The 21,099-nt window shown below is 40.3% G+C and overlaps 1 protein-coding gene across 1 annotated transcript; it reads right to left on the bottom strand.

The window, feature by feature from the left end:
- Window positions 1-6,771: 6,771 nt before the first annotated feature.
- On the bottom strand, window positions 6,772-19,905 carry aoc2 (amine oxidase copper containing 2). Its single transcript, XM_030058842.1, has 5 exons — window positions 18,299-19,905; window positions 16,235-16,353; window positions 15,295-15,461; window positions 9,307-9,439; window positions 6,772-7,961 (listed from the first exon to the last, which is right to left on the bottom strand). Exons 1-5 carry the CDS (start codon window positions 19,854-19,856, stop codon window positions 7,677-7,679), a joined length of 2,262 nt encoding a protein of 753 aa, XP_029914702.1. The 5' UTR covers window positions 19,857-19,905; the 3' UTR covers window positions 6,772-7,676.
- Window positions 19,906-21,099: the final 1,194 nt, after the last annotated feature.

The following is a 21,099-nucleotide window of genomic DNA, read 5'->3' as shown; positions in this document are numbered from 1 at the left end:
AATATTGAATTACTGAATTTAAATTAATTCAATAAATAAGTGTACAACTAAATTGCATTTTTATTTTCCAATCTGTAACATCAAACTGTTCCATTTTAAAATGGCAAGAATTTATGAATTTGTTTGTAAGTCTGTTTTGTTTTGATGTGCTCACTTTGAGCCAGGCCTTCAGCATAGTATTCTTCAAGGAAACAAGCCAATAAAAAGATCTCTTTTCTAGTAAAGCGCCTCAGTGTGTTGAAAAGTGTTCACACACACCCACACCCACCCACCCACACACACATCCACCCACACACACACACACACACAGGGCTCATAGGAAATCTAAAGATGGAAAACACTGATATGTACCACTGGAGCATTGTAAACAAGTTTTGGATAATAGACCTATAACTTCAGTGAATTCCAAAAATGTAAGATAACCTTGCCAATAAATGTAATCCTCAGTGTAATTATCCCTTTGTTAGAGCTCTCCAATGAAAAAAAAAAAACAACAAAAAAAGTCATATTGTTTTGGTCCCAATGACGGGAACACACAGGGAAAGTTCATTTGAATTTTTTATCAGAAAAGGTGACGGGAAAGAGAAGGTGTGCGTGTTTTGTGCACTTCTCTTCCTGGATTTGTTGTGGCAAAACACAGGAAGCCTGCGTTTGGATGTTTGTTTTTGCTTTGCTGACTTTGAGCTGAAAGAAAGGGAAGTTTTGGTCTAAAGCCCCTGGAAAAATAAAAGAATAGACTAAAAAGTACCCAACAAACCAAACATTCCTTTTATGTAAAAAAAATATATAGATTTGATCTTTGGGCTCTGTGTTTGAAATTGTTCGGTATTTGAATATATTTGAGTTTTATCCAAGTGATTCCATCATCATTATCACATCACATGCCACAGATCTTAATTCATTGTCAGAAATGAACAGAAACAAAACATCTCTGCAAGAAGAAAGCATTTCAGTAATGAACAAAAGAATGCTTGTTTTCTCTGTGTTTTGAAGCTACACAATGAAAGCTGACTGGATTTAAAGGCAAGAGTCATGAAATTAATTAAACTGGCGCATTAACTTTGAGGTTCAAGTATGGAACTCAAACACAGTGCTGTGCTTGTTTGAGCAGTAATTTAGCTGATTTAAAGGCAGCAGACAGGAAAATGGTCGATAAATGACCGTTTCTTTTACGCTGGCACCGCTCGGAGCCAAACAGCAGAGCAGCTTTAGGTAGAGAAACGCTCCCAGGAAGCCGTTTTTGCAGCAGCATGAAAACATCTGGAACTTGTCAGCTAAGTGCTGCACCCAGGGGAGCTGATCCGGCCTGGACTGTGAGCCAAGGGAGCCACAAATTCACACAAACACAAAACCACAGCACATCACAGAGAACTCAGACGTGGAGAGAACAGCATCACAACGAAAGAGCTGTTAGTTATGGTGCTGACTCGTGGGAAGGATCATGGAGTAGGTGAGCTGAAACAGGATAAAATCAGTGTAACGCTGTGCAGAAGCTGAATTATCATGACTAAATATCACAAGTGAAAAACAACATTAAAAAACAAAACCCCAGGTAATTTTACACCTCACTTTGCGTCTATTTTGTCAAAAGTATCAGTAATCAGTCGGCTTTCAGTCCTGTAATGGGGCTTCTGTAATTCTGTCACGTGGGATCCATCACTGCCAAAACCTGTGCGGAACAAACACACACATGTACGCTGATTTTACGATGTTTACTATCTGCAGCACTGACTCAGTGTGGGCCAAAGTCCAGACACAGACGGCTGATTAGGTGTTGGAGATTACATGATAAAACTTGAACATGTCAAAGTCGCTTTTATTGTCACCGCGCAGTGCACAGCAAAAGTAGCTTTCATCACATCCCTTAAAAAAACAAAACAAAACAAAACAAAACAAAACAATAAAACAATAAAAATAAACAAACAAACAAACAAAAAAACATAAAACAGAGTATATGAGAGTTTAAGTGCAATGTGTGACTGGATATGCAACATTAAAAAATGGAAAAACATGCAGGTCTGTCAGTTAGTAAAACAAATAAATTACAGTCAATAGAGCTGATAAAAATACAGCTTATAAAACTGATAAAATATGAATGAAGGAATAAATGAATAGTTTATTTGGGTCCTAAATATATGAAACAAAAACAACAATTTGTGTGAATATGCAACTGACAAAACATCATCACACCGATCCAGGGCTTATTTTTGCCTGCTCTTTACAATCTGTAAGATTACCCTGAAGATTAGCAATACCAAGACAGAAGAAAAAAACATAATCCTTAAATATTTTACATTTTCATCATTTTACCTTGTAATCCTTGCGTAGTTGCAAGTGTTAAATATGTAGTTACACATAGGTTCCACTTATTTGTGATGCCAAAATTTTTTCTTGCACATGCATTGCATGAAACCAAATTTCAGGGAAACATGAGCCTCTCCCTCTCAGTGAAGGAATGTGAAAACGACACTGCAGTGGTGGCACATTTGGCCCCAATACAAATCTGGAGAGTCAAACATCTCTTCTCCACCAGGCAGAGAAGAGGTGCAGAGAAGGCTGCTGCTGCTGCTTCTGCTCAGGTTTTATCAATATGGCAGCAAAGCAGACGCCACATCCGGTGAGTCTTATGTGGTTGCCCATCCCATAGCCACTGACTGAAAATTAATTAATTAATTAATTAATACATAGAAATAATCACCATAATGCAAACTACTGATTATTTTCAATAAGTTTCAATAGAACTCCTTCACTTTGCATCTGAACCACGGCCACTGACTGCTGTGAGACAGGGAAAAAAGTACAATGCAGTCTTACGGCCATCAGTCAGTGAGGCTAAATGCAATAAAATGATCACTACATTTGATTCCAAATATTTGCCAGTAACTGGACTATTACTGTCATTGTTACACAGCCCAATATTCTTCATGAAGACATAATTATAAGCTGATGTGAAATCAGTGGTTATAATATTACATCAATGCATTGAAGCTATGTGGTGTTGGCCTCTTGCACGGCCAGTGGGAAAAAAAGTATTTTTCCCATAATTGCTTCCAGATTTAATTCATCGAAGCACATAGAATTGTGTGCATCCTTAACCGGTATCTGGTAATTTTCACTATTGCACAGAGAACATTTTTTAAAAATAAAAAATATTATAGTTTTTTATGATTTTGTGTAAAAAAAAATTCCATTGACTATTCTGATTTTACTGTGTTTAGCCCAGTTTCAGTGCTCTATGTCTCCATAGATCCTATATAGATCTCTGGAGCTACTTACTGGGGACACACACACACACACACACACACACTCACATACACAGAGACTTTGAACTTTGAATGTACTCTAACTCACTTACTTTGGTTCCATTCCCATGAAGCACATAGGAGGGCTGTGTGTTATGCATACGTGTGTGAGTGTATTTGCTTCTACTGCTCTGATCTGGTTTCAATTTCCTACTTCCTGGAGAAACCATGGGGAGTCATGAGACCTATGTGTGTGTGTGTGTGTGTGTGTGTGTGTGTGTCTGCTTTAGTCTCTGGTATTTCTGTTCAGTCTGTGCAGTAACTTTTCTGCATGACATACATTCTTGTACCTTTAAAAACAATGCTAAACCAGTGTGATATTTGACCATATCAACTTGTAACGTCTTTATAATTGTGTGTAAGCAAGTAAAGCATTTACAATTGCGTATGTGTGTTTGTGCAGATGTGTGGTTTTGCAAAGACCAAAAAGCTGAAGACCTCCAGACCCCTTCTTAGACAAATAATCTCTTCATTTATTTAGAGAAGAAACAACAACAAACTAACAAACTGAAAAACAGCTATTTGATTCTTCAGGATTTTGTACTGTAGAAAAAATATACACAAAGTAAAAAATAAAAAATAAAAAAAAATAAAAAATACACATTCGATAGTCACAGCGTCCACCTACATTACAGAGTGGTTGCATATTGGACTGAATGGTCAGCTTGGTCAGTGCACTCATTTATATAAAGACTATACATTTTCCTTACAGAGCCCATTACGATGTGCATTGGTTCATCAGCAAGAGGAACACAGGACAGAAGACAAATGTGTCTCCAATGTGAGATATAGCATGAAAATAAACAAAACACTGAAATTGAGAAATGAAAAACCTCTGCTTGCAAAATTGATCACAATTCACATTTTCGAGGGTGCAATCACATCTGATTTTGAAATATTACTAACGAAGCTCTGCAAAACGATGCAACAACGACGACTGCTGCACAACAACACGTGTAACTTGATTTCACAGAGATACATGAAATGAAAATGACTTTCCCACCAACGTGGAAGTGGTGGTGGCTCGAAATGGATTAAATTACGTGCCGGTACCATTGAAACAATGCCAGTCAATTCCAAATGAACCTTAGCAAGCTAATGGAGTTAGGTTTAGGCACCAAAACTACTTGGTTAAGGTTAGGGAAAGGTCATGGTTGACATTAGCAAGCTAACATTACCATAGGAGATGAACATGGGAAACGAACAAGCTAATGTTGGTAAGCTGATGTTCGAACACACTCGTCTTGCCTCAAACTTTGAACCTGGGGTGTCTGAGTGAAAGTCCACACCACTGCCCAGCCCACGCTGCCCCTTTCACTCTTTATACTAACTGTAGTTTGTGTATCCAACATGAGCACAAATTGACTTTGCATTGACATTGTTTTTTCGTTGTGGTATCACATCATTTTAACCTTAGGAGGTGTCACATAATTTTTCCCAACTGAATTTGCACTAGCATTGTTTTCGTGATACCGGCACATAAATTTAACCCCTGCTGTGCCATCGCCATATAATGTTTTATTTATACATAATTATACATTACTGTGTTTTGTCACAAGACTGCAATTTTGAGCCGTCACAAATAACATTTGAAGTGAAATAATAACAGCCAATATTCACTCTGCAGCTGTCACTCATTCACACATTCGGTCATTAATTGTGGCATTACGCCTGAAAATTGAATGAAAATGTATGGAGCAAGTGATCACTGCAAAATGGCTCACATTCCGAAAATACAACCTACCTGTTAATGTAGTGAAACCCAGCAATGTAATAATAATGTTAACAGGAAAACAGGAAAAACATTACAACCTCAATGATTGGTTGGTTTTCTGCTAAGTCTTTACCTTAAAGCCTTATTATGTTATGTTAAAAAAAAAAAACAAAAATCTTAATTTCTTCAGGTTACTGTTGTGTAGCATTCGTGCTACATTATGAATTCCTATGTGGATTAGAGGCAGTGGGAAGAGACAGTGCATGTTGTGCAACAGGTTGCAACACTACGATGCTGTTCTTGTCATTCATCAAACTCAGTTTGCATTGATCCCAGAAGAAAACCATCAGCCAAACACCTGCCTGTTGCACCACTGGGTCGCTAGAGTCAGAATCAAATGGGTTTTCCTCACTACAAAAGCATTTAGATTTTTAGAATCTGCACGTTAGATGCTTAAGAGAGCTACTGAAAAAGGTAATGCATTATTTTTGGAAAATGAACTCAGTGCTTAGTATTTCAAAAGTACAGACTGACACACCCGCTGAAATGACAGAATTTTGTAAGCAAATATCTTTACCCTCCTATTGTGTTAGCTGTGTATTAATTTATATCTGCAACAAAACATGTCTTTTATTACTCATCATTATATAAGATGTGAACATTTATTGTGCTTAGGGTAAATCTGACCCCAACAAAAATTCTAACATTTCAAAATGTAAAAGTTCATAAATTGCTTCAGAACACCAGCAAGGCACGCAGCGCTTAGTCAATGATGAAAAAACATCCAAGAAAAAAAAAGTCAACTAGTCTATTGTGAGAACTTAATCAGAGCAGTCCTTTTGAAAAGAATCCCCTGTGGAAAAATGTTGATTTACATTTTGTTTAGCTGACAGTCAAATTGATGAGACAGAACTCAGAGAAATGGTTTGGACAAGCTGTGTATCTTTTCCTTTTTATGTTTTCCCAACCCCCCGGTTCTATCAACTATCACAGTGCTTGGAGAAACTATCTCACACTACTGCAGGCTGAGTGTGCGTGCGTGTGTGGGTGTGTGTGCATATACAATGTCTCACAGAACAAGATGGCCAACATGTGCCATGTTTACTCCACTGCGGCTTCACTAGTGGACGTCTACATTTGAAGCTGCAGTGATCCCTGATTTGTAAGAAGCATTTTCAAAAAGGCAGCTTGGATATTTAACAGACAACAGCTCAGACAAATGCACAGGAACATAAGTCAACTCCTTATTTTCTGTTAGCGCAACAACCCTGATCTGTAAAAAGGCACATTTTTCAACACATCTGGAAGTCTAATTTGGGACAACTGGAAGACTTTGCAGTGTGCACATTAGTTTTGTGGTGCTGTGCATAAATCAGTGTGTGCTAATGAAGACCACTTGGGCTTAAAACACTGTGAAACGGTAAAAACGCAGCAAAGTGGAGCAAAAGAATGTGCTTCTTCTCCTCTGATTTGACAACACATAGCTGCGGTACTGCTCCTCAAAACATGTGCCAATACCATCTTTCTTTATGTCAGTATTTGTTACTATTACTTTATATTACACTAAAACTGCTATCCCATGCATCTTATTCCAAGTTACACACATGGATGGGATTTTCAAAGAATGCATTTTAAAGATTTGAATAGCATCTAAAAGTGGCCAAAACTTTTGGATTTGTGTTGCACATAATCATCATCCACTGAGTAGTTAAGGCACAGCTGAAGTGATAAACCACTTTGGGAAAAGCTGATCTGTTTTTTTTTTTTTTTTTTTGGCAAAGAAATGCTGAAAGCTGAACCACTTCTTGGAAAGTCTGCCCCCTGAAACGGGATGAAAAATGATTACTTGGGTCACCTATGACATAATTCATTTTGTTTGGTTTAAGTGGGATTTTTAAAGGATTTCAAAACAGCATTAGAATGAATTCAAATAAATGGTGCCCTCAGGGGCCCAAAGTGGCAATTTACTGATAGCAGCACATCAGTGAAGATCTAACTATAAAGTCATCTGAAAGCTACATTTGGCAAATTTAAACAGTAGTGAGCGATAACTAAATTTTTTGAAAGGTTGAGGGACTGCATGTTCAGGACTTCTGTGCCCACCTTTGTGACTTGGGCTTATAAAAATGGCTGTATTTTTGTCTAAAAATCTTGCATAGTGAAGCTTAAACGTGTTGAACATTACATAAAATCTAAAACTGTTCTCAAATTAAGGGGCCATTCTGTTTTTGGTATATTTTAACCAATCTTCTATAATGAATGCATACTTTACATTACTACTGAGCATTTTCTGAAGCATGACTGTTTAGTTTTTAAAAAATTTCACTCATTTCTTTATGGTGTTAAAATCACATTACAGAGCCTTGGAACTTGAGATAGCTAATCCATTACAGTGAACATCCTGATCCTAATTCATTTTTGCCAGAGTTAGTTTAGCATTGTGCACAGTGATTTGATATGTGGTGGTCCTCTGGCACACAAGCACCAAAAACACATTCAGAAATCTAAATATGTACGGCGGCCTACGCTTTGGCAAACTGTCGGTACTAATGTGAAGTATACACACAGTGTGGTACATGGGACAAAACCAAAAAAACAGCAACAAAAAAGTGGGATGGTCTTTTAACTGTTGCCCATGTCGGCTAGACTACTAAGAAGCATCACTCATCAAACTTCATGACTCCTTCGAAGCTGTTGTAGGTGAAAGGTTCGAACACGGGGCTGCAGATGTCTTGAGCAAGGCAGGCCATCCTGTTGTTTTCGCAGCTATACTCGGAACCCGGGCTGATGTACACTGAGTCAGCAGACTGGATGGATGGGTCCTCGTCAAAGTAGTTGTGGGGCCGCAGGATGACCCCGCCCCCGTTGCCCACAGTTACTGTGTTGGGGATATCCTCGGCATGCGGGATGTGGAGGAAGCCGGTGGTCACCCAGGCAACCAAGTCCTGAGACGGGGAAAGGGCATATAACATAAAAACCTCACTGTGTGAGAACTGATTGAATATGTAACATGCAATACCATACCAAAATACACTATACCATACCATGCCATACCACGCCAAAATATACCATGATATATCATAATACACCACATCCTTTTCAAACTTTTCCATGTTCTGGATCCCCTAGTTGGCTCTGACCCCCACTTGAAGCAATTTTGCCCTGACTGATACGATATTTCGCAGTCATGACATTGTCTAGATAAATTGTAATAAATTGAAAGTAGTGAGTTTAAACATAATCAGCCATAATTTTTTTTTTTGTTGCATTGATGTCTAGTGACTTTACCCACTGAAACCTGGGCAAATTCACTTGATTTCTCTCAAAAATATGAAAAAAGGTGGTGAGTTAAACAAACAAATAAATAAATAAGTAAATCTTTTGGACCCCCTGGAAGACCTACAAGGACCCCTGGAGGTCCCTAGACCAAACTATAAAGCCAGCATGCTGATACACCTTGACATGCCATATTATAATATCATATTGCACCCTACCATATTATAATACACTCTATCAAAATATACTGTGATACATAATATAATATCATAATATGCCATGCTATAATACACCATGATATACCATAACACATCCCACAAAAATGTACCATGATATACCATAATAGACCATAATCAAAATATACCATGCCATGATATACTAAAATATGCATGCATTTAGCATGCATACGATAATATATCGCAATATCATAATATGCCATAGGATTAAGTACCATACCATACTATTTCATACTATATTATACCATAATATCTATACTATGCCGTAGTCTACCATAATATACTATTATAAATACCATACCTTCGCATACCATATCATATTTTACCATAATATAATACAACACAATACAATTATCATTTACCATATCATGCTTTATCATGTCATAAATTTAGTTTCAAGGCCAGCGTGGGACACAGTGTGCATTATATATAACATTAGGGGAACAACAACAACAACAACAACAACAAAACTTAATTTAAAATACAAATCTCCTTAACTACTTATCAAATACAGTTTGTCTCTGTAAAGCTCCACTCACTAGGAGCAGAACACAGAGGCACTGAAGAGGCTACCACGCTACAAGTTACATCAAACACGAAGGCAATTTGCTGCTCTGGCAGACTTGGAAATGAGAATCACGCTGCACCTTTAAATGATCCGGCTTTGATCCAGTTTGCATGACAGGGTGCAGTCCCATGGGACATGGTTTCACAAAATCATGCAAACGTCTACACCCAAACTATGTCCGTCAGATATCAAATTAACACACACACACACCTCATCTTCGATGCTTTCATTGTCCTCAATGAAGCTGCTGAAGTCCACAGCTGGACTCCAGATGTCGTTTTGACTGTAAAGACTGCTGCTGGTCTGCTCTGTGTCCTTATGCTTAGTGATGGCCACCTTATACCTGAAGACATGCAGAGAAAGGGGGAGAGAGAGGGTTAGGTGGTGAGACAAAGACATAAAAGAGAAAAAAGGAGGCCCAGATACAGAGAGAGGTAGAGAGAGACACAAACTGAACAAAAGGAGGGAGGGAGACAGAAAGAAAGAAAGAGAGAGCAATCTGGTAGAGAAGTAGTTCAGTTAACCATCATTTGTCTCTCATCCAGATGGCTTTGACAGGGGTGAAAAGTACACAAGGAAGCAAGGAAGCTTTATCAATTTGAGATAAACTTATCACAACATACAGCCTGTCCCCAGGACTTCCATGCCCTCAGGGGGCTTGTTCTCTCATTGTTACTTTTAGCCACACAGCACAACAGGAACTTGCTGTAATTTTCAATAAAAAAAAAGAACAATCAAACAAACAACACACACACACACACACACACACACAAAACAAAACAATATATCACTATATATATATATATATATATATATATATATATACTACTCACAAAAAGTTAGGGATATTTGGCTTTCGGGTGAAATTTCAGGATGAAGCTAAAATGCATTTTAACCTTTACAGGTGAACTTAATGTGACCTTCTGTAAACTTTTGAATGCACATGTCCAACTGTTCAGTGTTTCAGTACTTTTTGCACAAGTTGCTGTTCTCTAACAAGGAGTTTAACGACAAAATTCACATCAGGTGTTTGATGCTCCAGCTCATCGAGGTCGTATCATTAGGGAACGGCTGCTGGAGACTGGGGTACCTCAAATGGAGTGGCCTGCACTTTCTCAGACCTGAATCCCATATAAAACCTCTGGGATCAGCTGAGTCGCCGTGTAGAGGCTCGGAGCTCTGTACCCCAGAACCTCAATGTCCTGAGGGCCGCCCTTCAAGAAGAGTGGGATGCCATGCCTCAGCAGACAATAAGTCGACTTGTGAACAGCATGAGACGTCGTGGGGCACATGACAAATTATTGACACTGACATTTTTTGTTGTGGTATACCCACCACTGTTGTTGGCTTTTGTTTCAAGAAATTGTTTGAGATGAGGAAATCACCAGTGTATGCTTCTACTTAAATGCCCTATTTTCATGATATAATATCACTGTAGCGTGAACGTTTTACATTTTCCATAAATTTCACCCAAAAGCCAAATATCCCTAACTTTTTGTGAGTAGTGTGTATATATATATATATATATATATATATATATATATATATATATATATATATATACACACACACACACATATGTATATATATATATATACATATGTATACACACACACACACACACGTATATGTATGTATATATGTGTGTATCTATCTATCTATCTATACAGTTATTTTTAAAGGATTATATATAATATTATATATATATATATATATATATATATATATATATATATATATATATATATACATATATGTGTGTGTGTGTGTGTGTGTGTGTGTTTTCAGACATTTTTATAAATTTATTAAAAATGTAAACATTTAAACACAATAGGTACATAAGTATTCACACCCGTGGCTTAAGATTATGCTGAAGCACCTTTGGCAGCAATCACAGCCTCAAGTCTTTTAGGCATGTCTCTATAAGCTTGGTACACCTGATTTTGGGCATTTTCTCCCATTCTTCTCTGCAGATCCTCTCAAGATCAGTCAGGTTGGATGGGCAGCATCTGTATACAGCCATTTTTAGGTCTTTCCAGAGATGTTCAATTGGATTCAAGTCCGGGCTCTGGCTGGGCCACTCAAGGACATTCACAGACTGCTCCTGAAGCCACTCCTTTGTTATCTTGGCTGTATGCTTCAGGTCATTGTTGTGTTGGAAGATGAATTGTTGCCCTAGTCTGAGTTCCAGAGCACTCTGGAGCAGGAATCTCTCTATATTTGGCTGCTATCATCTTTCCCTCTATGCGGACTAGTCTTCCAGTTCCTGCCACACAAAAACATCCTGCCACCACCATGCTTCACAGTAGGGATGGTGTTAGCCAGGCGACGAGCAGTGCCTGTTTTTCTCCAGACATGACGCTTGGAGTTCAGGCCAAAAAGTTCTATTTTGGTTTCATCACACCAGAGAATTTTGTTTCTCCTGGTCTGAGAATGCTTAAAGTACTTTTTCGCAAACTCCAAGTGGGTTGCCATGTGCCTTTTAGTGAGCAGTGGCTTCCATCTGGCCACTCTACCATAAAGGCCTGATTTGTGGCGCTTTCCCACCAGTACCTACTCCGCTCGACTAGGCTCGCCTCAGTTTCGGTGGTTTTCCATTACAATTGAGTACCATCTCGCCGTCGGTGTTGTCAGATCTCAGAGACCTAGCAGCTAAGTGCCAGTGAGTCGTCATAGCAAGGCAGCCCCGCCACCAAGCACCGAAAAGTCTCCAACTCTTCATTTGACCACGGTACCGGTTTGCTTGCCATTTTCCAACTTTGTCAATGCGCACAGTCGCTTTTGCCATTTTCTTTTAAAAATGCCGGGTTTGGTTTTCGTGAAGGAGTCGCTCTCATGTGTTGGCACTCCCTGTCCAATCAATGGTCTGCACGGCGTTTACGTCACATATCGGCTTGATTCAGCTTGGAACCCCGGCCAAATAGGTACTAAAATAGTACCTGGTACCAGGTACTACCACGTAATGGAAAAGCTTACAAACCGAGTTGAGTTGAGCAGAGTCGAGCTGAGTAGGTACTAGTGGAAAAGCGCCATTGGTGGAGTGTGTTAGCAATGGTTTACTTACTGGATAGTTGTCCTATCTACACAAAGGAACACTGGAGCTCCACCTTAGTGACCATTGGGTTCTTGGTCACCTCTTTTGGTCACCAAGGCCCTTCTTCCCCGATTACTTAGTTTGGTCGGGCGGCCAGATTTAGGGAGGGTCCTGGTGGTTCCAAACTTCTTCCATTTCCGAATAATGGAGACCATACCCGCTTTTCAGGACCTTCAATGCTGCCAAAATTTTTTTGTATCCTTCCCCAAATTTGTGCCTTGACACAATCTGGTCTTGGAGGTCTACATACAATTCTTTTGACTTCATTGCTTGTTTTCTGCTCTGATATGCACTGTCAACTGTGATACCTTATATAGACAGGCGTGTGCCATTCCAAATCATGTTCCATCAACTGAATTTACCACAGGTGGACTCCAATCAAGTAGTAGAAGCATCTCAAGGATGATCAGTGGAAATTGGATGCACCTGAGCTCAATTTTGAGCGTCATAGCAAAGGGTGTGAATACTTATGTACCTATTTTGTTTAAATTTTTACATTTTCAATAAATTTCCAAAAATGTCTGAAAACATGTTTTCACTTTGTCATTATGGGCTATTTTGTGTAGATTTTTAAAAAGAAAACTATACTCAAATCAGTTTTAGAATAAGTCTGTAACATAAAAAAATGTGGAAAAAGTGAAGGGGTGTGAATACTTTCTGGTGGCACTGTATATAGACATATACATATACATACACACACACACACACACATCCGATTAGATTTTTTTTTTCTGAAAGCTCAATTAAGCTTTTGAAACCTGAGCAAATTCACTTGATTTTTTTTTAAATCATGGAGAAATGAGGATGAGCAAATTAGCACCCCCCAACAAACAAACAAACAAATAAATACAAAAATAAATAAAATTGCTGGACCACTACTAAAAATAGCACCAAAAAAAAAAAAAATCCAAGAGCTCTACATTACCCAAAACCCAAAGAATTACATTTGGACAAATGATTCAGTGAAGTCTCAGTTAAACATTTGCCATGTCCCATCAGCAGAACATAAAAAAACATCTTTGCATCTCTAGAAATGCCTTCAGTGCTCAACATTACTCTGTTTCATTTTAGCTCTAATTTATTTTAAATGTCGATAGCAGCATCTATAACTCCATCAGTACACTACGATCTCTTTGGCTCTAGCACAGCTTGATTATGTCCATTATTGGTGCTTTTCCACTATCACCTACTCGGCTCTACTCGGCTCGCCTTGGTTTCGGTCGTTTTCCATTACAATTGAGTACCACCTCACCGTCGGTGGAGTCGTCATAGCAAGGTGGCCAAACCGCCAAGCACAGAAAAGTCTCCACCTCTTCATTTGACCACGGTACCGGTTATCTTGCCATTTTCCAACTTTGTCAACTTCAGCGATGATCAATGCGCATGGTCGCTGTTGCCGTTTTTTTTTTAAAATGCCAGGTTTGGTTTTCATGAAGGAGTCACTCTCATGTGTCGTCGCTCCCTGTCCAATCAGTGGCCTGCACTCTGTTTACGTCACATTTTCGGCTCGACTCAGCTCGCTTGGAACCCTGGCCGAGTAGGTACTAAAACAGTAGCTGGTACCAGGTACTACCACCTAATGGAAAACATTACAAGCCGAGTAGAGTCGAGCTGAGTTGAGCCGAGTAGGTGCTAGTGGAAAAGTGCCATATGTCTGTCCTGCTCTGTAGCGGTGCTGATTGGCCTGGTTAGTCATTCAACCAAGGAGCCACAGTTGAAGTGGGCAACACCAGACTGAATAAATCGCTCAAAGTTTTTTTTTTTAAAGTGAACATGTGATTGACGGGTCTGGAACCAATCTAGCATTTTTGGTCATCCATTAGCCACTGCCAGCTACCACTGAACAACAGCTGTCTTTTTAATTACCACATTCTAGGTACCTTAGTAAGTAAGTACATGAGTAAAGTTTATTTTGTAGAGCACATTTCAACACAGTTCAGGCTGACCAAAGTGCTTTACATGAGGACAGCACCGAAATACTGCACAAAGTACATTAAATACAAAGTTAACAGTGAAATTAAATCGGCAATAAACAAGGGACACATACAGACTTATGGGCATGACAAGAAATTAGAAGGTTCATGAGCCAAGAGGGTCAGCGAATAAAAATGTGTCTTTAGCCTAGATTTAAAGACAGAGATGGAGCGAGCACATCTAATGTCTAACAGCAACTGGTTCCACAGTTGTGGCACAGCGACCGCAAAGGCTCTGTCAGCTGTTAGTTTGAGTCGTGACTGTGGGACATAGAAGAGAGATTTGTTGTCAGATCTCAGAGACCTAGCAGCTAAGTGCCAGTGAATTAGGTCTGTAATGTAATGTGGGGCCTGACCATTAAGAGCCTTGAACGAAATCCAAAAAGATCTTAAATTGAATCCTAAAATGGCCAGAAAGCCAATGAAGAAAGGCAGGCTAGGACTGGGCTGATGTGCTTGCACTTTTTAATACCATTCTTCATCCTTGCAGCTGCATTTTGGATCATCTGCAGGTGAGATGATGAAAACTGGGGAAGGCCAAAGTAAAGGGCTGTGCAGTAGTCTAGTAGAGATGTGATGAATGCATGAATAACTTTTTCCATATCATGGCAGGACAGAATTGGCTTGAGTTTGAAGACGGTTCTTACCTGATAGGAACTATTTTTAACAACAGAACTGATTTATTTGTCAAAATTGATCTCCTGATCAAAGGGAACACCCAGGTTTCTTGCATATGACTTCACATGTGGGGTGAGGTGGCCTAATTTACTGGCAAAATGGCGTCTGGACATAGAGCGATCAAATATACTTACTTCAGTTTTGTTACTGTTTAGCTGAAGGAAATTATATGATAGTGTTATTTATGATACAATAGCAGAGATGTAACCTTCACTGAACATCTTGCCCAGATTTATTTTCTTAAATTCACTGAAGCATGGATGTAACACAAATTTATAGCTATGCTAACTGAGTTAAATTTAAAGGCTGATATAGTATAATATTGTTTTTACAAATAAATGAATGAATAAATAAAAATATTAATGATAAAACAAAAAGCGTGTGATTCTTAACTTATGAGGATACAGTAGTTTTTGTCTTTGCTGCTTGGCCAGAGGGTGAAGTGTCTCTCACCTGGCCCAGGACATGGCCCTCTCCTCAGGCTGACTCTCTGGCAGGTGTTCACCGGCAAAGCTGACCACTTGGAGCCGGTAGGAGCGCTGGTGACCCCAGCGGTTCGTCTGGTTGCTGGCGATGTGCAGGTAGCGAGGAGTCTTTTTGTCGTAACACAGAGCTGCCTCCTGTGGAGCAGACATTGTTAGACTGGATTCAACTCATTTCCAGTTTAACAGTCAAATTACAAGAACTGCTTCAGCAACATTAGAGGAAACTTATTTTAAGTACAACATGTTGCAACACATGTTGCAAAAAATCGCAAATATTACAAATATTATTGCAACTGCTTTATCTGTCAAAATAATCATGATATTTTCAACCATATGGTGCAAAATCACCTCTTTCATTAATATCCAAATGTGTGCAGAAAACCTCAAAAAAAGAATATATATAAAAATATATATTAAGTATATATTAGTAAATATTATTTTGCACAGTTAAATCCTGTTGCAGAACAAACTTCTAACCCAGTGGCAGTAATAAAGTGGAACCAAATGGCCATCCAAAATTTCAACAATGAACAACAACTGTTGAACAATGGCCAGGATAATTCACTGCTGTCGTAGCAATAACAAAATCAGACCCCTAAATCAAAAGCTCTTTTGCTGCACTTGAAGGAATACAGATACCTCTATAGCAATAACACTGTGGGACATTCCGGTGCCTTTGCTTGTTTCGGTGTGGGGTCTGTCCAAAAAAGGCATGAATCTAGCTCATGGCTTTTGCTGGAGACATTCATACCACTCTCCATTCATGGTTTCTTTATTTGTCTGCTAAATTCCATTGAATAAAGCATTAATACAGAGGGAATACTGTCTGAAAGTTTGTTAAAAAAAAAACACACACACACACACACACACACACACACACACACACATGAAGACAAAAAATAGCACACCTTTTCTGTTTGAAGCTGTTTTTCCACCAGCTGAGGGATCATGGCGTAATGCTCAGGCATCCAGGGCAGTGACATGTTGACAAACTCCATGTCTTTGGTCTGGAATACGTTCTTCACTCCTGGAGACGAATCAAGATACAAAAAAAAAAAAAAAAGAAAAGAAAAGAAATAGAAAAAGAAAAAGAAAAAGACATAAGGTAATGATTTTTGTTATAGTTCCAGAGCCAAAAACATTGCCTCTCAATTCTAGTAGTCAAATAAAAAAAAAAATAATAATAATTTATCGATTCTTGGTTGTTTTTGTTAATTAGCCAGCAAGCACATTTTTAATCAATTATTTTAAAACTTGGGCTGCATAAGTATGGCTAATCATAATCCTGATTATTTTGCAACATTTTGTGACTAAAAGTTTTAGTTGTGGTTTATCTCATGTCATCCCCATTCCATGGTCTACATTCCAAATTAATATCTGTTTCCATAACTTTTCTGAGTTTACGAAAAACAGTTACATACAACATGTCTGTGGAGATTCTCAAAGAAATCTTCAAAGTTACAAACAACAAGAAACAATTACAAAGCATTCAGGTGATGCCCTGGGTGGTTTTCAAGTTGTGGACGCAAATGGGCCGAGGGATTGTAAAAATCAGCACAAAGAAATGATGCACTCAACCATTTAGTGAATAAAAATCTGAATAAAATCAGAGCTTTATACAACAGCAGCACCATGTTCCCGTGTGGCAGAGAAGTCATGTCTGAAAACTTTAGGCCAAATCTGTTTATTCCAACCCTTTAATATGCCCCACAGGAGTTTCTCTAACATGACCTAAAGGAGCATTTCTTAATAATTGGTTACGGTTTTGATTGACCCATCCACCACCAATCGCTTGGAATTGGAATGCATTTTCTTGTCATAGTAACAATGCATAATATGTACTTAATGCCCACAGTATATATAGTTATCATTGGCTTTGAACATGAGGCAGCTACTAACTTGCTGAGAACATCACCCCTCATTCGTTTTGGCTTGAGTTCAACTCTTCCCCCACCCAGAATCGAAAAGGAACTGATCACTAAAATCTGTGGCTGTAGAGTTGCTGGAAAGAAAATGTGCAGCTTCTTCCATGACAGAGGAGGGGACAGCACTAGCTGAGAGGAAACAGTGATGACAATTAAAAAAAAAAATGAATAAAATGACTAGCATTATCTCTAAAAGTGAACAAGGAAATATCCACCCAACTGAAGATTAATTCGACCATGGCAGAACTGAGAAAACAGGACATGGCGGGGATGTCTCTGATCTGTCTCACCACGCTCCCACATGTTGTGTAACTTCTTTTGGCAGGGCTTAGCCTTTTTGATTGGGGGGGTGATTACAGGTGACCTGGGAACGAACTCTGGTTGGCTGGTGTAAATATTTAAAGGAATGCTGAGAGGACGAAGAGGGCTGTTAAATCTCTCTCAAAAACAGAAATACACACGCACGCACGCACGCGCACACACACACACACACACACACACACACACATACACCAAATTCAATTTGACCATGTTTATAGACAGTCAGATGGATAACTGGTCTGCTTCTCTGGGCCTCTGTGGTTTAAACACTTAAACACACGTTGCATACTTCTTAAGAATTAGAGTTTGAAATGCATACACAGGCATGCACGCACATGCACAACCACACACACACACACAATCTCACACACACACACACACACACACAGACACACACACACACGCTGATGCACATGTCTGCTCCCACTTAAGCTTTATAAATGACAGTTTAGACTGACCCTGAGGTCTCCATACATTCCACTGTTTTTTTTCCCATTTCATAGTTTTTCGGGTTCGGGTTTACTTTACAGAGTTTTCCCTGCCTTATAATTTCTTAGGTGCACTGCCTAGATGTTTTCACCGACCACCTAGATCAAATGAACGAGGAAAGGGCTGGGATGGAAGGGCGCCGGGGAGTAATTTTGCTTAGGGCACCAACAAGGTTAGAGCCGGCACTGGTGGGGGGCATCCTATAATTTGTGTGCACATCAGTGAGCTGCTACTCACCCAGCACATCCAGGTCCACTTTGAAATTGATGAAATGGGTGTGGATGTTGCCCAGGACATTTTCAGCCACTTGGTGGCCAAATTGCAGGCTGCCATTCACCAGGTAGGAGGAGGAGATGTAGCCGGAGGCATGCACCTTGGCCTCCACGGAGCCGCTCTGGTAGAAGATGAAATCCCAAATGTAGTCGTAGTTTCCTATGGCCGTGATGGTCCTGAACACCAGGGCACTGTTCACCATCCCTCCGTAGCTGTTGTGGAAGAAGTCAGCGAAGTGCCTGCGCAGAGGTTGACCCATGTTGTGCTCAAAGACGCAGATGGAGTTTCTGTACCTGGTCGGGGCTTCCATGTCGATGTAGCGGTACGTGTCGATGTAGGTGGCATCGTAGGGACAATCCACCCCACGGGTCAGTTCATGAGCAAAGCGGCCAATGCCCATGCTGGAGTCCAAGAACTTGGTCAGAATCATGCCCGCTGTCACTGAGCCGTACACCGACATGGCTTCCTGGACGCTGAGCTCATATGCGATCCGCTCACCTTTGAAGCGCACATCGAACACCCTCATGCCCGTGAGGGAGCTCAGGCCAAAGGCGAAGCTCCAGTCCAGGTACAGGATGTGGTTATTCTTGACGCTGAAGCGCTTTCCCTCTGCGTAAAACTGCTGCGGGCTGAGCTGCAGCGGTTTGCGCTGTGGTTTCAGGCTACCGTAGTTGCGACTTTCCTTGAACACGATTTTCTTCACGGAGCCTGAATCATATTTCTGTTTAAGTTCCTCAACTGTATCAAAGTACTGGCCGTTATAAAGTAGCCGCTCCACTCTCCAGTCATATGTGTTTACGCTCTCATGGTTGACCAGCACCTCGAAGCCAACTGGGTGGATGTACATACCACTTAAATCTCTGAAAAAAGATATCCAGGTTTTTCTGTCACCAGACTTGACTCCAGGTGGCATCTGATAAAATGCCTTCAGGTTGTTGTCCTGACCTATATCAAAGCTCTCCTTCTTGAGCTTTACGAGTTTGGAGAACACCTCTTTTTCAACGAAGCTAAATAGCAAAACATATTCAATGAGGGGGAGTATACGCGCATTGATGGGCAGCTCTTTCTTGTACTTCTCCATGGTGACATCCCTGTGGTAAACCGGGTTTGGCAGAGGTCCCACTACGTACTCCTTGATGTGGCCCTTGGTGCCGTGAAACACCACCGCTGTCGCCTCTCTCACTGGCTTGGAGCTCTTTCCGTCCAAGTAACCCAGCACGTCCGCTTTCTTGGGCAGAGACAGATCTATCAGGAATAAGAAATTCTGCGAAGGCTTGGTGGTCTGGAGCGTAGAGATATCCAGGTCCTTCTGCTTGAGCATGTACTGTTGGACCTGCAAGTACTCATCCCGGCTGAGGTCGGCGAACACCTGGCTGCGCTCGTCGTGTTTCCCCTGCAAGGGATGGAGATGCTGGCTGGAGCATTTGGGCGCCCTGCCAGAGTAGACGCTGATCAGCACGATGTTGAGGATGACGGAGATGAGGACAAAGAGGATCAGCGCCCATTTCAGTAGAGAGTTCATCCTCTGGACTACGATTACGAGCGGATCGGAAAGGAGAGGGGCTGGGTGGCTGCAGAGGAATGAGTCCCTGGGCGAGATTTTGAGGAAATGGAGGCCACCCTAAATGTTTCCATGTTGTTTTCCACCCCGCCCCCAAGCCTCTCACAACCCTCGTTGTGTCTCTCTCACACACAGCTGAACTCCTTCTTTGGAATGAGGTTTGCAATTGCTGGGATTTCATCCAGCATCTGTGTTGAAACATGCCTACATGCACAGTTTATGCATGGAATTTAATTGCTTTGTCTGGGAGCATGATGTGGGGGTTATATGAGGTATTGTTAGTGTTGTTCTAAATTAATCCTTGTGAACAGCTGTTTTTATGAACATCAGGTCAAACGCTTACAAACACACATCAACACATCCAAACAGACACTTGACCAGACACACATTTTCACATAAAACACCAAAGTTCTAAATTCTCTCTCTCTCTCTCTCTCTCTCTCTCTCTCTCTCTCTCTCTCTCTCTCTCTCTGTCTTCTCTCTGACATTGTCATGTATTTGAATGCCATTTTTCTTTTATTTTAAGACTTTCCTCCAGCTTGTTGATGTTAGTGGATAGTGGCAGGATTTGTCTCTTTATGGAAAAACCTCTTGAGAAAACAAGAAGCAGGCACAATGACATGCTCTGCAGGTCACGGATGGTCTTGAAAGGAGACGGACTTAAGTCAACGTGGTTTAAAAGAAAACTTGTTGAAGGACCACACCTTCCCTGTTAAACTCACACACAAAATCTTCATCTCAGGCATGCATGCACATGCACAACCACCCACACACACACACCCACACACACACACATGCACACACACACACACACACACACACACACTGGTGCACACATCTGCTCCCACTTAAGCTTTATAAATGACAGTTTAGACTGACCCTGAGGTCTCCATACATTCCACTGTTTTTTTTTTTTCCATTTCATAGTTTTTTGTTGTTGTTTCTGCCTTGATAGACTCCCAGTCCCAGCACCAGGTGGTCAGTCCATCTGAAATCTCTCTCACTGCTGAGAATGTGTTAAATGTTTTATTTTCTTACTTATTTTTTTTTTTTACTTTTTCCCATTGTTGCCTCATGCTTGCAGTTGCAGTCACACAGTCTAAGTTAGTGTCAGCTAACCTCAACTCAACCTGCACAGGAGCTGGACTTCCTCAAAGCTCAAATACAGGAAATCTCTTTTAATTCTTATTCTGGGACAGTTCAC

The sequence above is a fragment of the Myripristis murdjan genome, chromosome 8 (genome assembly GCF_902150065.1).
Source record: "Myripristis murdjan chromosome 8, fMyrMur1.1, whole genome shotgun sequence".
Lineage (NCBI taxonomy): Eukaryota > Metazoa > Chordata > Actinopteri > Holocentriformes > Holocentridae > Myripristis > Myripristis murdjan.
Note: the sequence above shows the minus strand (reverse complement) of the source record. Positions and strands in the feature narration are given on the sequence as shown.